We start from the raw sequence: 17,198 nt of genomic DNA on the forward strand, positions 1-17,198 counted from the left end.
AACGATTCACGTCGGTAGCGCACCCACAGGCCAATGGGCAGACGAGAGTGTCCAACATGACAATTATGGATGGGATAAAGAAGCGGCTAGGAAAGGCCATAGGCAGTTAGGTAGAAGAACTCACAGGAGTCCACTTGTCATACATGATGACCCCAAGGACAAGCCCGAAAGAAACCCCGTTCAGCCTGGCCTATGGCACATAGGCGATGCTACCAACGGAACTGATGATCGGCTCACTGCTCACGGTGCACTTTTTGGAGAAAAACAATGATGAGGATCTAAGACAAAATCTAGAGCTTATTGAAGAACGACGAAAACGGTCGAATGTCCGACAAGCAACATTACAATAATACAGTAGAAGGATACTACAATCAAAGGGTGAAGGAAAAAGCCTTCAAAGTAGGAGACTATGTCTTAAGGAAAAACGAGGTGATCCATGCTTAACCACAAGGGAAACTAGGTCCCACGTGTGAAGGACCATACAAGTAACTGAAGCACACCGAAAGGGGTCCTACACACTTGATGCAATCGAAGTAAGGTCGATTCCAAGAACATGGAATGCCGGGAACCTCAAGAAGTTCCATTTTTAGTCCTCACCAGAAAAGAACCATTATGGGCCAACACCCACCCAGAAGAAATAGCTGAAAACGTACCTATCCAGAGGGGAGAGCATCGAAAGACCCATATTCAGGAGAGATAGCAATGACTTTGTAATGATGTACCAGTTGGACCGATCACCCAGGCTTGTAACACTCATCAAAATCACAAGAAATTTAAACTTTTTAAAGCAACCCAAATTCATAAATTGTTTACAATCAATTTTTTCAAAACATTTTCAAACATCAGAGTCTCCCAAAATCATAAGTCATAAAACCAGAGGATGTGTACGGTCACGACTTCACTTTCCCGCGGTCATCCGAAGTACCTGAAACATAACCCAAAATTGCAAGCCAACGCTTAATGAGTTCCCCCAAAGTACCACTAGACAACATAATAACAAACAACATACATAAAAAGCCTTCAACTTGACTGGAACGCCGCACCGGCCTGAACGCTCACAGAACCTTCAACATGACTGGAACGACTCACCCTAATGCCCATAAAATTTACCCTAATCCAAAACATTAGATGGCCCAAAAAATCGCCAAGCTACCAATCCCAAAAGATAGCCCACATCGAAGCCCAAACATATGAGGGTCACCAGACCGAGTATGCGGGGCGTACTCAGCACGTACGCGTAGCGTACTCGATTAGAGGCTTGTACGCTAAGCGTACCTGCTTGTACACCCAACATACTCACCTTATTCATCCCAAAACTTTGTTCAACGCTTATTTCATTAAGACAAAGCTCCAAAAGATAGATCTGACTCCCTTGAGCTGGATTATCACGTAAAGTTGCCAACTTTACGTTCATACATGTCTAAATGAAGCTCTTAAGCTTAAAAATGACTTAATAATTGACTTAATACATGCATGAAACCAAAATTCTCATAAAGCTTGCACCTTTATGCTCAAGGAGACCAAAACAAACTCAGATCTAAAATAACAATCCCTTAAACGACTTAACTCATCCAACAACCCAAAAAGGAACCAAAAGCACAACAAACTAACTATGGAGAGATCTAAGCATATACAAGCCAATATGAAAACTTGATACATCAGAAAGCTTTCCCACAAGATGAAGATTTTGGATCCAAAGCCTTTTCACCAAGCAAAACAACTTCAAGCTTTTCTACTTCCTTCACAAGGGCAAAAATGTGCACCAAATTCATTTTAATAGATCAAGAACACCACCAAGAAACTAAGGGGTCGATTTAGGATTTTAGGAGGTTTGGGGTTGGTAAAGAGGCCATCCCTAAAGACTTAAGGTTTTTAAATAGGGAACACTTGATAAAAAAAATTAGGGTTTAAACACCCCTCGTACGCCCAGCATACGAGGCCGAGGTTGGCGATCAATCCCTCCGGGTACACTAAGTGTACGCCAATGTACGCCCAACATACTGCCCCTCGCACTAATACTCCTTGCGTACTCCCTATGTACGCCCCTTGTACAAGGGTTTCATCTTAAACCTTAAAATACTCTGAATGCCATAACTTCTTCGTTATAAATATGATTTCGACGATCCTTATATCCATGAAAAGGTAACGAGAAGCTCTATACTTTTATCAACTCATACTTGCCATAAGATTTCCCAAACAAAAATCAAATTTCCATAAAACCCTGCTGGATTTTTAGCCAAATACCCCTTGGCTCCAAAACCAAACCGAACACCCGAATCAGGGTTGGTCCTGAGGATTCAAATGCCCAGGACGAGGTGGAAAAAAGGCCCTTAGACATTAACGTGCAACAAATTAAATTACATAAACTGATTTTTTTATGATGTCTGATTTTATCATTCACTAACTATAATATGATGACATTCACATTCCGATTCAATTTCAATGGAACAGTTTACAATCTAATTGTAATTCAATTTCTGATGAGTAATTATGTTAAGTAAACTAATTATCTAATATGATCCTGTGATATTATGGTTCAACATTCAATATCTCAAAAATAAAACAAACAATTAAACATAACTGAAGTCTGAATAATTTATAATTGAATGATGAATGATTTATGATCGACTGGGAGTCTTGAATAAAATAAAACAAGAAAATTGTGGAAGAATACCGTTGTTGCCCTTCTCATTTCTCACCTTCTACTGAATCTGAATGATTATGAATGTCCCTAAATAAAAATATGAAACCTAAATGTCTTGCACGCTGTGGAGTAATCGGATGTCCCTGAATATTGAATGATTGACTGCCCTTCTCACGTTTCATGACCTCACGCTCACAGAAAGTTGGAAATCACAAAATCTTGACTTTCTCGAGAAGTCCGCAGAATTTTGTCTATCTATGGACTGCTGCACGCTTGATGGACTGTTGAAGCTAAGCATTTGGGCGTGGAATTTTAATTACACATAATATAATTAAAAAAAATTGGGCCTTTGGAATATATGGGCCCTGTGCAAATGTCCCTATTGCCCACCCTTATATCCGTCACTGACCCGAATCATCTACATTTTATCACCCACACTCAAATGGGTAACGATTTGGAACAAGGCATCACAAATTCATACAAAAAAGAGAAATAACAAGCTTCATCAAATTTTTTTCACCCGAAGGGTAGCACAATGGTACAAAGTACCTCATGGTCCACCAACTTCTTCACCGCCACCACCAACTTCCTCCTCACCACCACCATCAGCTTCTTCCTCGCCACCACCAATTTCTTCCAACTGGAGGCTACAAGTTCGAGAATTGAATTAGCAGTTGAAACCATATTGGGATTGGTTCGTTGAAATCGATTTGAAAAATCAGAAAAAATTGATTTGTTCTACTAGTTGTAGGAAACTTGATTTTTTGTAACCTAGTGTGACCCTTTTTTGCCCCTATTGCTTTGTATAGACACTTTTTAGGTAGATTTTAACACAACACTCAAAATGTTCTCTAATATAATATCATATTATCGGATATTTTCACAATCTTAGTATTTTCAGACATTTTATACCAAAAACCAGTTCAATTTAGGCCAAAGTGGAGACTAATACCATCTCTAATTTTTCCTTAAAAACGAAACAAAAATAGGGTAAATAGTGTTTCCTCTACAACCATATTCCACATTTGACCCAATTTTTAATCCAAAAAATATATTCCTAATATATTCTCTTTTTGCAACTTACATATATTGTTAAACACATCCTTCTACTAATTACTTATATATATATATATATATATATATATATATATATATATATAATCTATCTTTGTTTTCTTCACAATAATATTAAATAAATAAGATTATATTTATAACACACTTGTAAAATACGTTATCATATTTTAAAATTTCAATATGTATTTGAATTTGTATATGAATTTGATACATAAAACATAAAATTTATATTTATAGTTAATTAATATATTTTAATATATAACAAACTATTATAAATATTAAATATTACATTTAAATTATAACTAAAAATAAAAATAAACTTAAAATTTATAAATATATAAAAATTATTAATACCGACAACTGAAAGTTCATCCACTTTTAGGATGAATAAATAATATTATTTTATATCTGATCATTTCTTTCAAAATAAAAAAATAAATGGAGTAGAACTGAAGCCGCACAGGAAAAAAATGGAGAGTAAACTACATGGTTAGTCCCTCGCCCAAGTGCCAAAAAATGCGTTTAGTCTCTATTTTAAAAAAAACTAACTCGGACTGTCCATGTTTTTTTCTTACTCGGACCGCCCATGACAACGATAATATGACAATTTTACCATTTCTATTTCTTTTTTGATATATTTTTATTTGTTGGTTATTAACAATTTAAAAGAAAATAAAAAATAAAGAAAAACAAAATGCAATTCTCTCTTTTCTCCGTTTTCACGACAGTAAAATGACTATTTTACTGTCGTCGTCACCACCACCAGCGAGGGTTTACAGATCTGCACTCCAAATGCAACTCTCTCTTCTCCGTTATCAAATTTACATTCTACTGTTTGTTTGTCGGTGGTGGTGTCGGAAAAACGATTGCTGACGTCCTTTTTGGCAGGTTACATAGGTGAAAGAAGAGAGAAAGGGAATGAATGATTCATATAATTTTTCAAATTTGTTGTAGGTTTTGGATTTTATTGGAAATCATTTTTGGTGTGATTGTGTTTGCATACAAAGGGATGAGTGATTAGTTTTCCATTTATAGGATTTAGTAGTCTAGGGTAAGAGCAGTGGGTGATGGTGGTGGTACCGAAAAGATGGGTGGTGGTGTGTCGGAAAATGTGTAAGTGAAGAAGGAGACAAATGGGAACATAGGATGAGAGTGTAAGATATGTGGTAGGTGGTCGTAGGTGATTGGAGATGGTGGCCAATGGTTGAGCAGAGATTATAGGTCGGAGATGGTTGGCCAGTGGTGATCGGAGATGCTCACACTTCTAGATGATTAGGAATGGTGTTTGGATGAAGAGAAAGGTAAAGAGGATATGTGAGATGGGGTCTATTACTTTAAATAAACAAATAAATATGTAATTAATTAAATATAACTAACAAATAAAAATAAATCAAAAAAATATATAAAAGCAAAATCATATTTTTATGGCTGGCTAACGACATTAGGGATAAAACCTACAAAATTTAAACAAATGAGAGACTGTCCAAATTAATTTTTTAAAATAGTGACCAAACATGTTTTTTTTGACACTTGGGCTAGTAATTTACTCAAAAATTGAAAAAATAATTCATATTCTAATAAATGAATAATGTTAATATTCTTTTGTCAAGTGTCACTCTAATACAACTCTCTATTAATATTATGTCATTTGCCATTTAGATGTATTATGCAACTCATTTCAAAATTCGAATTTACATTTTCTAATTATATGTTAAATTTGAAGTTATATTAACTTTAAAAATTTGATATATCTCTTAATTAATAATTTATTTAAAAAGACTTATTTAAAATAATTGATTAATAATTATAAATTTTTATTATAAAAATTTAATTAATTTTATAACCATGGTTCCCCGAGTTATAAATTAGTAATAATAATAAGAAAGAATTTCATATATGCCCTTTTTAAACTTTAAAATATCATAACCTTCTAATTATTATTATTATTATTAAATTAAAATACAATTATAAACCTAATCACTTTTAAATACAATTAGAACCTAATCCCTATCGAAGTCGTCTTCTTCGATCGTCATAGACCTGGACCCAAGATTCAAATGTTGTACAAATATACCCAACATATAGTTTTGTTTTTTTATGCGTTCTTAAACATGTGAGGGAAGCTTTGATTTGATTTGTATGTCAAAATAACCCCTAGATGATTAGTACCCAAAAGGTTGAGAGGGTCTTTGAGTTCCACTTTCCAATTCCTCTTACCATCGGTATGTTCTCTCTGTCATCATTTCATCATATCCAAGTTTCTTAATTAATTTTGAAGGACACATTTTATACTAATATTATATTAAGTACATATAAAAATTTGGTAATGGGAACGATATGAACGTATCTATAACAAAAATCTGCAAGCACTCATATTTGCCCTTCATTAAAGCATTTTTGTTCTTCATATAAACTACAAATAATAAATTCAAGTTTAAAATTGCATAAAATAATTTTTTTAATAAGCAAACAACTATGTATACAAAGCTAACTTCGAATGGAAGGTTTCCTAGATGACAGAATATGAAAGAAGGTATTCTGGGCCGATTGAAGAAGAAGACATCGAACTTGATTAGGTTGTAATTGTGTTTATAAGTGATTAGGTTATATTTGTACTTAATAATAATAAGAAGGGTATAATGGTCCGTTGATAAAAAGAAAGTTTTTTTAAATGATAATAAAATATTTAATATATATAAAAAAATGATTTGGACAAATATAATATTTTAAAAGTTTATATAGGATAAATTTGATATTTAAAAATTAGGTTGGATAAATATAATATTTTGATTTTTAAAGAAATATAAGAAATTCACCCTGTAAATAGCAGGAGTGGTTTAAGTAAAAAAGAAAGGAGTATAAGGTGTATAAGTGGATTGATTGAGCCATGAAAATGGACCGAAATATGGATCATGCCTTCATATTTAGTTTGATAAATCTGCAATAAACCCTAGTTTTCCTCTCTAGCTGTCGTCGTTTCAATCATCGGCGTTGACCGGAGAATCACACAGACAACAAGAAACATGTAGTACAATCCTAGGGTCACCAGTTCCCGACGGAATTTCTCAGCACCGTCGAGTATCCGCCGTGTCCTGATGAGCGCACCGCTTTCCGGCGAACTACGCTCAAAACACAACCTCCGATCAATGCCGATCCGCAAGGATGACGAAGTGTAAATCGTTCGCGGCACATATAAAGGATGTGAGGGCAAAAGTTGTTCAGGTATACCGTCGTAAGTGGGTGATTCACATTGAGCGAATCACACGAGAGAAGGTGAATGGATCTACAATCAATGTCATAATCAATCCTTCAAAATGTGTGATCACCGACACCAAGGTCCGCCTTGATAAGGATAGGAAATCGCTGATTGATCGGAAAGCAATGGGACGTGCTGCGGCAGATAAGGATAAGGAAGATAAGTTCACCTCCGAGGAGATTATGCACAACGTTGATTGATTGAATGATTTGCTCATCTCTTGTTTTGGACCTTTTCGTAAAGCTTTCTCTGATTCTTCTAGCTTTTTGACACTAGTTTTCGTATAGAGATTTACGTTTAGCAGAATGATAATTTCAAGGAGTTTTTGAAATTCAAACTTACCTTTGTTTTGATCTTGGTTTTTTGAATTACTTGTTAATTCATCACATATTGCTGGATGAATTACTTTACATGTCGATTTTTGGTTCAATTTCTTATGGTCGTAAGAAACAATTCATCAAAAGAAACTGCTTAATAAACAATTTTTATATATAATGCAACAATTGCTTATTGATTGAGAATGCTCCCATCAATGGAGGACAAAAAATTAAATTTAAAAAGAAAAAAAAAACTTACACTTCAATTAATTAAACAAAAATGCATTATATAAACTCATCAGTAAAGTAACCAAATCTTAATCATGGTTTGAGTGCAAGAGCCAAACCAAACTTTGGAGTTTTATCCAATGCTTTCGTGTCCATTTCACTAGACAATGTCACAAGCGATTTGGGAATAATCTCATGCTGCAAAAGTGCACCGAGCTTACCATGGTCATTCAACTTCGCCTTAACCATGGTTAAACTATCAACCGCATATGACCCACCAACCGTAAACGTGTTCTCATTTAACGAAAACCTTCTCGTAATTTCCCCTACGCAAGCCGTCTTTTTTAATTCATCCAAATGGTGTATATACGACGCCTTTATCGTGTCCCCTTTGTCACCCCTAAAAAATAAATCTCATTAACCAAAAAAAAAAAAAAACATTTCAGATGATACCCAGATTACTAGACATCATCTGAAATACTCTAGTCATTCATCAGTGACTGAAGCACAACAACAGGGTTGATGTAATTGTAAGCGTTGATGTAATTTCTTACAAAAAAAAACATATCAGATGATGTCCAGATTACTGGACATCATCTGAAATACTCGGTCATTGATGAATGACCGGAGTATTCTGGAGCACAACAACACGGTTGATGTAATTGCTTACAAGATTATGGAAGCATTGGAATCCGGTTTGTTAACACCTATGCCAGCAGTGTACTTTGTCAATCTTCCGGAAGACGGTTCGTACCCGGCTTCTGCACCGATAACAAATGACGGTGTACCGATTGTAGTCGAAAGGTCGATTGTCGGGGTTTGGTTCAAAGAAACCGCAGATGCTAAAGTAGCATGACAATGAAAGTATTGAACCTCTATCTACAAAAGTACACATAATTTGTTTACATTTATATAGATATAGATATAGATATAGATACAGATATAAATACAGATGAAGTGTACCTTGCCGGAGTTGAAATCAGGAAGTTTGAATGATGCGATGGTTTTGGTTGAGGGTACGATCTCTGTGAAAGTTAATGTTGTAGCAATCTACGAAATTGGTTTGATATTAGGTTAAATATGAAAAGCTTATATTATAAAAATAAAAAAATTGAAAATCCAGGTGGCAAATCCACAAACCTTTGATTCTGTGTCCACTTTGACATCGACCAATATGTTATTGTACTTGTATACTGTTCCCACATCTCCTGATGAGAGACCACCTTTCTTTGTTGCAGTTGATGTTATTGCCTGCAATAAAGTGATATGTAACGTTTTTAATTAATGAATATTAAATGTTATCCGTGACAAAATAATAGTATCGATTATTTTGATAGAAATGAAAGAACACTAATTATTTTGCTACTTAATTATACTACTTTTTTAATAAATTGGCTGTTGAATACATTGAGCAAACTAATTTAGGGTTGCATATTTACTTTTCTGATACTACTTTTCTAATAAATTGGCTACTGAAACACATTGTATTTCCTCTAAACATTCATGCAAAAACCGAATTGGATAATGAAGTAAATGAACAAGTATTTGAGTAGAATGTTAAATATTTTGAGTTTTTTCAATGATTAAACTTATTTAGGCTGTAAACGAACAAAACGAACACGAATATTGATATATTCATGTTCATTCAGTTAAGTTAACCAGTTAACCGAACAAACATTAAAGGATGAATGAATGGAAATTTCTTATTCATGTTCATACGCTTTAACGAATTACTTTTTTTCATGTTCATCTGTACATGTTTGTTAAGATGTTAACCGAAACGCAAATATTTAAACACAACTTAACATATATCAAAATAGAAGAACTTAACATAAACTAACATACTATATAATAACCAATATAAACAAAGTTAAACCAAAGTGACCATTGTTTATATTCGTTCGTTTAACTAAATGATCAGGAATTCGTGTATATTTTCGGTTAAACGAACGAAAATAAGCGAACTTTTCACAACGAACTATTTGCTCTTTACAACATTATAGATGATACTTACAACTCCGGTTGCAGTGGTGGTTGAAACAGAAATTTTCTGATCCGATATGTAGTCTCTCGTTAACAGATCTACGCACAAAGCAAAACAAAACAGTAACAGCCGCAAATTTGGTCACTTTCAAGGACGCTAATAAAAAATTCTGTATATATATATATATATATATATATATATATATATATATATATATATATATATATATATATATATATATATATATAGGATTAGAAAAATGGAGATTCGAAGGTGTAAAAGAAGATTAATAAACGAATCAGATCATTGAAATTAGTGAATTACCTCTGGCTTTTTTGCCGATATCGGAGAAGAGTCCTGGTCCGCAGCTCATTGTTGTTGCAGAAGAATTTCAAATTTCAATTGAGAGAGAGAGAGAGAGAAATGTGTGAGAGTTGGAATGGCGTAGGGAGAGATGTGTGCATGTGCCTGATGAATGGTGCTAAACTGCGCTTTCACCACCGTGTGCCACGTGTTTGGTTGTGGAGATGTGCCTAATTTTATTGAGGAGACGTTTGGTGTAAAATTGAAATTTACAAGTGTTTGTGATTTTGATTTTTTGTTCTTTGAATAATTTTCATGTCGCGATAATTTGTAGAGTAAGTGTAGCAAAATTGACGTCGAAAACGATTAGTTGTAGAATATTTTAAACGTTTTGATTATGATGTTTTTTCTTATTTCTATATATATAAAAAAACAATTACAGTTCAAGACGCTTATTTGTTGAAACATAATCGAATTTTGGCATAAGTATAAAATTTTAAGTGAATTACATGTTTGGTTTCGCAAGTTTCCTAAATATAACATCTTTAGTCCACAAAATTGGTTTTTTGCAAGTTTGCTCCTTGACAAAGTTGCAAAAATGATCCTAGTGGTTGTCCAGATTATATGGTTTTAGTTCAAAATGTTTAGTGATGTATAAGCGGTCCAATTTTGGTTATCTTATGGGTTTTTACTTTTTTGTTCAAACACGTTGACTTTAATGGATTGTATGTTAATTCTTTTAAAAATACCAATTTTATCTTCATGGATCATTTCTACATCTCTTATTTTTAACATTATTCAATTATTATACATTAGTTCTTTTAATTAATTATTTTTAAATTTTTTATTGGATTAATTCTTTTTTATTGTATTATTATATATTAATAAATATTTTTTTTAATATATAATATTTATATATTAATAAATATTACTTTATTGCTAGCGGCCAGATCTTAGTCTTCTATACAACTATCAGGGGTCAAACCCTGGTGTTTATACAATTGCTAGGGGTCAGATCCTAGTCTTTCATACAATTTTCAGGGGCCAAACTTTGGTCTTTCATGCAAGAGTCACAAAGATAACTAGCATCTTATATAGTACAGTGAGAAAACCCATCTCATAACCGTAGTCGATAGATAACAAGCTCACACAACTGAAAAGTGGGTGTTACACACCTCCTATAGAAACATAGAAGGTAAACCCTTAGTCTACCTTCTAAAAATATCAATTTGACTAAAAGTCAAACCCGATCAAAAGTCAACATCAGTTAACCTCCACGTCGTAGTCATCCTTTAGTCACTTTGTGGTACTTTCTCGACAAAATAGTCATGACCAGTGCAATCGCCACATCAAGAAAAACATGTCACCATGTCGTGGCAACCGCATAGTGAAAAACTTAATGGATTAAGCCCTTAATTCGTTAAGCCCTAAGCTCATACTTTTCAGCAGGCTTCTTAGGACCCTAATTGTCTATTAAAATCCTTGATTTAATGACATGTATGTCCAATGCATATCATTTGCTCAATTGGATAAAAAATGGCATAAATTGGGTCAAGATCCATGATTGAGCTCAAAGTTACATAACTATTCAGATCTAGAACATCTAACCCTCTTGTGACTACAAAGATCAATAAAGTTGCAAACTTTATTGAATCCAACCACTCAAAACACCAAGAACATGAAGAAAATCCAATAAAACTTATATCCAAAGAGAGCTGCCCAACAATCTGAAAAAGAGGACTTACAAAGGTCCAAAAGATTATCTCAAAGGTGTTGGGGAGTTGCTTGCTTGCTTCTTGCACTAGAACCTTCTTCTTCTTCCTTCTAAATGCACCAAAAATAAGCTAAAAATGGAGGAGAATAGGGTTTGCTTAAGGTCATTAGGAAGTGATGGAGGTTGAGGGTAGAGGAAACCCTATCCACCACTTCCTTTAAATAGGGCCTTAAGCCAAAAAAAATTTGGGGTTTGCCCGAAAATTTTGGGGTTTGCCCAAAAGTAATCCCCACGTCGTGGCACATATATTGTAACATCCCAATTCGAGGTATACCTTATGAACCTTGATCTATTGAGTTGTTGTCTATTTTGGTCCTCATTATAAAAAGAGTGAAAAACGAGTATGCGGGGCGTACCTGAGGTGTACGCTTACCGTACTCGTCAGCGTGCATGGACGCGGAGACTACCTAGTACGCTGGGCATACCCATGAGCAAGCTGGGTGTACCCGTGAGTACGCTGGGCGTACTAGGCCCAGAGTGCAAACCCTAATATAGGGTGAGCCCCTATATAAGGGATAAGATAGCCTCATTCTTGGCCACCATTCCCAGAGAGAAAAGCCTAAGAGTGCCTTAACCCTCGTTCTAGAGCTTGTGTGTATGATTGAGCCTTGAGGGTTTTGTGTGGTTTAGAAGAGAATAGAAGGTCTTAAAGAAGAAGGATTTGAAGTCCAAGCTTCTAGATCCGAGCAAATCTGAGTGGGGAGCTTCTTGTTGAGGTATAAAGCTTCAGACTTTACCTCTCTTTTGTTAAGAGCTACTTATTTGAGTATTTTAGGGTTTTGTCCCAAAAAGGTGGAGACTTGATGAGATCTTGAACTCTAGAGACTAGGACCAACCCTTTTTGAGCATATGAGTAGTATAATGTCATAAAAATCTAATCTTGGACGTTGAAATCACTCCATGCTTGAGTAATGAGCTCCCTTGAGACAAAAGAGTGTATATTTTAAGGTTGATGACCCATTCAGTCATGCAAAGGCTTAAAGTTACTAACTTTATGGGTTAGGAGCTATTAGAGAGCCTTGACCTATGAGATGAGCCAAGGTCTTAACTGGTTAAGACCAAAGGAGTGAGATAAGGAAACTGGAGAGTACGCTGGACGTAAATCCAGTACGCGCGATGTAGGGGTCGCGCATCCCCGATGCCTACATGGCAACCGAGTACGCGCAACGTAGAGATCGAGTACATGCAGCGTACTCCCTGTCGTTGACTTTTGTTGACTTTTAGGGTTTGGTCAAATTGTGGACTATTAAACCTATGGAGGGGTAAAATGGTCTTTTACCCTTCTGTGAGTGTAGAAGGATTAGTCTAGCTTCTTGAGGGCCAATATTAATTAGGGATAATTATTATGTGTTAGGCGGAAGCTAGACCGGTGGAGATAGTTCGAGATTTCCGAGTATGAGGTTTTCACTTGCTAGCTTACGAGGTGAGTCTTCTCACTATACCTTACCTAGAGTGGTGACTATGCATGACCAAAGGGTCTTATGTGCATACATGAGTTACGTGATATTATGCTTCTGTTAATATGATTTGTATATGCTATATCTTGAGCTTACAAAGCTAGGACCGGAAGGTCAACAGGGTTGGGACCGGAAGGTCGACATAGTTATGGCCAGAAGGTCTACAGAGCTAGGACCGGAAGGTCCATTAGAGTTGTGGGACCGGAAGGTCCCACTGAGACACATTGACCGGAAGGTCTTATAGAGCTATAGCCTCGAGTGGATAATTATTTGTGTGTGGTATTTTGGGGAACCCACTAAGCATTCATGTTTACCGTGTTATGTGTTTATGTGTTTCAGGTACTTTCGAGAATCGCGGGAAGGCACCAGCTTGATTGTACACACACACAGAGTTGGAATTATATGTTTATGGATCCTGGATTGTGATAAATACTTTTGAAAACTATTTTGAAATATGTTATGATATTATCACTTGAGATTTTGGCGAATTATGATATGTGATGTTGGTAATTTAAAATGAAAATTTTGCTTGAAAATTTACGTCGTTACAAGTTGGTATCAGAGCCTTGGTTTGAGGGATTCGTATACACCTTCGGGTATGTCTGGACTCAAACCGAGGATTTGAGAAAAGTTTTCAAAAAGAAACATTTTTTCTAAAAATAAGTAAGAGATTTTAAGAGAAAGAGGAAAGGAACAGTGTGTACAATCAGCCAGCTCCCGAACGGTGATTTCCCAAAATACCCTTACTTTATGTGTTATGAGATCTTATGAGATATGTTATGCATGCTAGAGAGTTGGCTAAGTATTTCATAATTTAGGACTAGAGTGGTCTGATTTGTGATGCCTTAGCCTAGGGATTCTGCTATTTGTGGTTTGCTTGAGTGAGAGTACATAGCAGAGGTGAGCATATGATAGATATTCTATGAGGACAGTCGATGTTGACGAGATATAGAGTACTTGTGACATAGGATCCTAGGAGGGAGACTTAGCATGTGCACGGATGCGGTGTGGAAGGTAGTATTGGGCCCGTACTACTGGAAATATAGGATTAGTAAACAGTCCAAGTAAGAATCCTTAGGGTGCTAAGGAGCAAGTGGGAGTGAGTAATCGAGTGTGAGTATTCTCAATCGAGTCTCTGATTATTTTATGTTGTGTTTCAGAGACTTCATGGTGAGTACGCGCCATCACCCTGAGAGCAATGGAGCCAACGATGAGGAGATTCGTAGGATGATTCATGAGGAGGTGGCCGCAACTATCCGAGAGGCTATCCCAGAGATGTTCGGGTCTATTAAGACCACACTGATTGAGACATTTGACGAGCGATACGTTGCTATTACCGAGGCGGCGACTACTGCAGCCACCACATCAATTGCTACTGCCAGGTGTCAGACGGGTGACTCGTTGCTGTACAAGGAGTTCAACAACACGAAGCCACCGGAGTTTGACGGGACTCAGGACCCGATTTCCACGATGAGATGGATTTCCGACATCGAGGGGTGTTTCTACACTTGTTCCTACCCAGAACATTTGAGGGTATGGTTCGCGCTGAAACAACTTCGCTTGGGGACGAAGGATTGGTGGAAGTTTGTGACAACCAACTTCACTTCTGCAGAGCTCGCTACAGTGTCTTAGGAGAGGTTCACTTCTATGTTCTGAGATGAGTATGTTCCCCAGGTGGAGAGGGAACGGTTGGCCCAGGAGTTTCTGTCCCTCAAGCAGAGGATAGAGTGAGTGAAAGTGATTACGAGGATGTTTCATGAGAGGGCGGTGTTCTTCCCTGAGCACGTGTCTACCGATTAGGAACGGATGAGCCGATATCTTAGCATACTGAGGAGGGACATACGTGAGTTCGTGGCAAACTCGACATATCGATCATTTGCTGAGCTCCAGGTAAATGCCCGAAAGAGGGAGATCGATTTGGAGACTCAGGCTAGGGAGGAGGCAGAGTCTAAGGGGAGGGATCTACGACCGGCACAATCTCATCCGGCATCCAAGAGGGTGAAGCCCGCTGATTCGAGATCTGGAGGCCGGAAGGGCCGCACTTGTGGGAAGTGTGGCAAGGGTCATGAGGGGTCTGTTGAGCAGGTGCTTGCTACAAATGTGGCTAGGAGGGGCACATAGCCAAGGATTGCCCCAATGGGTTCACAGTCTATTTTCACTTCAACCAGACCGGCCATCGGAAGGCCGAGCGCCCACAACTACTCCAGGGATCAGCACAGGGAACTACCCCTGCTGCTACTCGAGCTATAGAGAGTCGGCCAGTGAAGGCCGAGGTACCGAAGGCACGTGGGAGAGCTTTCCAACTGATAGCGGAGGAGGTCTGCGCAAACATTATGTCGTGGCCGGTATATGTTCTTTTTATTTTATTTGAGTTATTTTGTGCTTATACTGTGATATGCGTAGCTACTTTTCTAGTGAATTTTGTACCTGCCTTGGTGTTATTTGACTCGGGTGTGAGTCGATCCTTTGTATCTTTAGCATTTAGTCGTCACATTAGTATATAACGAGAGGTGGTGAGTCGACCTGTGAGAGTCTCCATAACTGATGAGCATGCGGTGTTTGCGACTGATGTGATCCAGGGATGTGTGATTGAGATCTTTGGAGTTGAGTTTCCGATAGACCTAGTACCGATCGTGATGGGTGATGTCTGTGTTATTGTGGGCATAAACTAGTTGAGCCAAGTTGGAGCCATGATCGACTGCGAGCGTCAGATGGTGACGATACAAGACCCCAGTGGGGGAGTGCTTACCGTATATGGAGAAGGTACCAAATATGGGTCGGCATTTTTTCGGCTGCCAGAGCGAGACAGAGTCTTCAATAGGGTTGCAGGGGTTTTGTATAGTATGTGATGGATATGCGAGTGACTGCCGAGGGATCGAGTTTTGTCACAGAGGTTTCGATAGTGAATGAATTTTCGGATGTTTTTCCCGAGGAGTTATTGCATGTGCCTCCCGAGAGGCAGGTGGAGTTCCGGATTGATTTAGTTCCGGGAGTGACGCCTATTGTCAAGGCACCTTATCGCCTTGTGCCGCCCGAGATGCAGGAGTTATCCTCGCAGCTTCAGGAGCTGTTGGGGAAGGGTTTTATTCGACTGAGTAGCTCGCCATGGGGAGCGCTGATCCTTTTTGTCAAGAAAAAGGATGGTTCACACCGGATGTGCATTGATTACTGGGACTTAAAACAAGCTGACGGTCAAGAACCGTTATCCATTGCCGACGATCGACGATCTGTTCGATCAGTTGCAGGGCGTGTCTTGGTTTTCCAAGATCGACTTAAGGTCGGGATATCATCAGATGAGGGTCCGCGAAGAGGATATCCAGAAGATGACCTTTAGGACTCGTTACGGGCTTTACGAGTTTGTGGTGTTGCCTTTTCGGCTCACCAACGCACCGGCAGCGTTCATGGATCTCATGAACTGGGTGTGCAGGCCTATGTCGGATCGATCAGTGATCATGTTTATCGACGATATTTTGGTGTATTCGAGATCCAGAGAGTAGCATGAGGAGCATTTGAGAGAGATTTTGGGTGTATTGAGATCGGAGAGGCTTTATGCCAAATTCTCCATGTGTGATTTCTGGTTACGTGAGGTTCAGTTCTTGGGACACCTCGTTAACCAGAATAGGATTTTGGTCGACCCGGCCAAGATTGAGGCAGTTATGAGATAGGAGGTGCTGAGCTCCCCCACCGAGATCAGGAGTTTTCTGGGATTGGCTAGCTACTATCAGAGATTTATCAGAGATTTCTCCAAAATTGTCGTTCCTCTCACCAGGTTGACCCGGAAGGGCGTTACTTTTACTTGGGGTCCCGAGCAGCAGATCTTGTTTGAGACTCTTCGCCAAAAATTGTACGGAGCCCTGGTGTTATCCCTTCCCGAGGGAATGGAGGACTTTGTTGTTTAGTACGATGCGTCTATATCCGGGTTGGGAGCGGTGCTTATGAAGAGAGGGCACGTGATAGCATATGCACCGAGGCAACTGAAACCTCATGAGACGAGGTATCCCACCCACGATTTAGAGATAGGGGCGGTGGTGTTCGCCCTCAAGATCTGGCGCCACTACTTATACGGGGTTCGGTGTACCATATACACGGACCACAAGAGCCTGAAGTATCTCATGGATCAGCCTAACCTGAATATACGCCAGAGGAGGTGGTTAGATGTGG

General features: G+C 37.8%; 1 protein-coding gene and 1 pseudogene across 1 annotated transcript; one reads left to right on the plus strand and one right to left on the minus strand.

Moving 5' to 3' along the window:
• Positions 1-6,741: 6,741 nt before the first annotated feature.
• LOC111906416 (60S ribosomal protein L26-1-like) lies at positions 6,742-7,311 on the plus strand (annotated as a pseudogene).
• A 116-nt stretch (positions 7,312-7,427) lies between these two features.
• Positions 7,428-9,981, minus strand: LOC111906415 (mitochondrial outer membrane protein porin 2). Its single transcript, XM_023902175.3, has 6 exons — positions 9,828-9,981; positions 9,534-9,601; positions 8,660-8,770; positions 8,483-8,569; positions 8,190-8,398; positions 7,428-7,919 (listed from the first exon to the last, which is right to left on the minus strand). The coding sequence occupies exons 1-6, from the start codon at positions 9,874-9,876 to the stop codon at positions 7,613-7,615; spliced, it is 831 nt and encodes a 276-aa protein (XP_023757943.1). The 5' UTR covers positions 9,877-9,981; the 3' UTR covers positions 7,428-7,612.
• Positions 9,982-17,198: the final 7,217 nt, after the last annotated feature.

The sequence above is a fragment of the Lactuca sativa genome, chromosome 4 (assembly GCF_002870075.4).
Source record: "Lactuca sativa cultivar Salinas chromosome 4, Lsat_Salinas_v11, whole genome shotgun sequence".
Lineage (NCBI taxonomy): Eukaryota > Viridiplantae > Streptophyta > Magnoliopsida > Asterales > Asteraceae > Lactuca > Lactuca sativa.

What these genes read in the sequence shown, in the direction of transcription:
- LOC111906415 (XM_023902175.3), bottom strand. Translation starts at nt 9,876, where the DNA reads ATGAGCTGCGGACCAGGACTCTTCTCCGATATCGGCAAAAAAGCCAGA. An exon ending in CCACCACTGCAACCGGAGTT is followed by an intron (nt 8,771 to 9,533) that starts GTAAGTATCATC and finishes ACTTTATTGCAG; the next exon opens with GCAATAACATCAACTGCAAC. An exon ending in CTGATTTCAACTCCGGCAAG is followed by an intron (nt 8,399 to 8,482) that starts GTACACTTCATC and finishes GTACTTTTGTAG; the next exon opens with ATAGAGGTTCAATACTTTCA.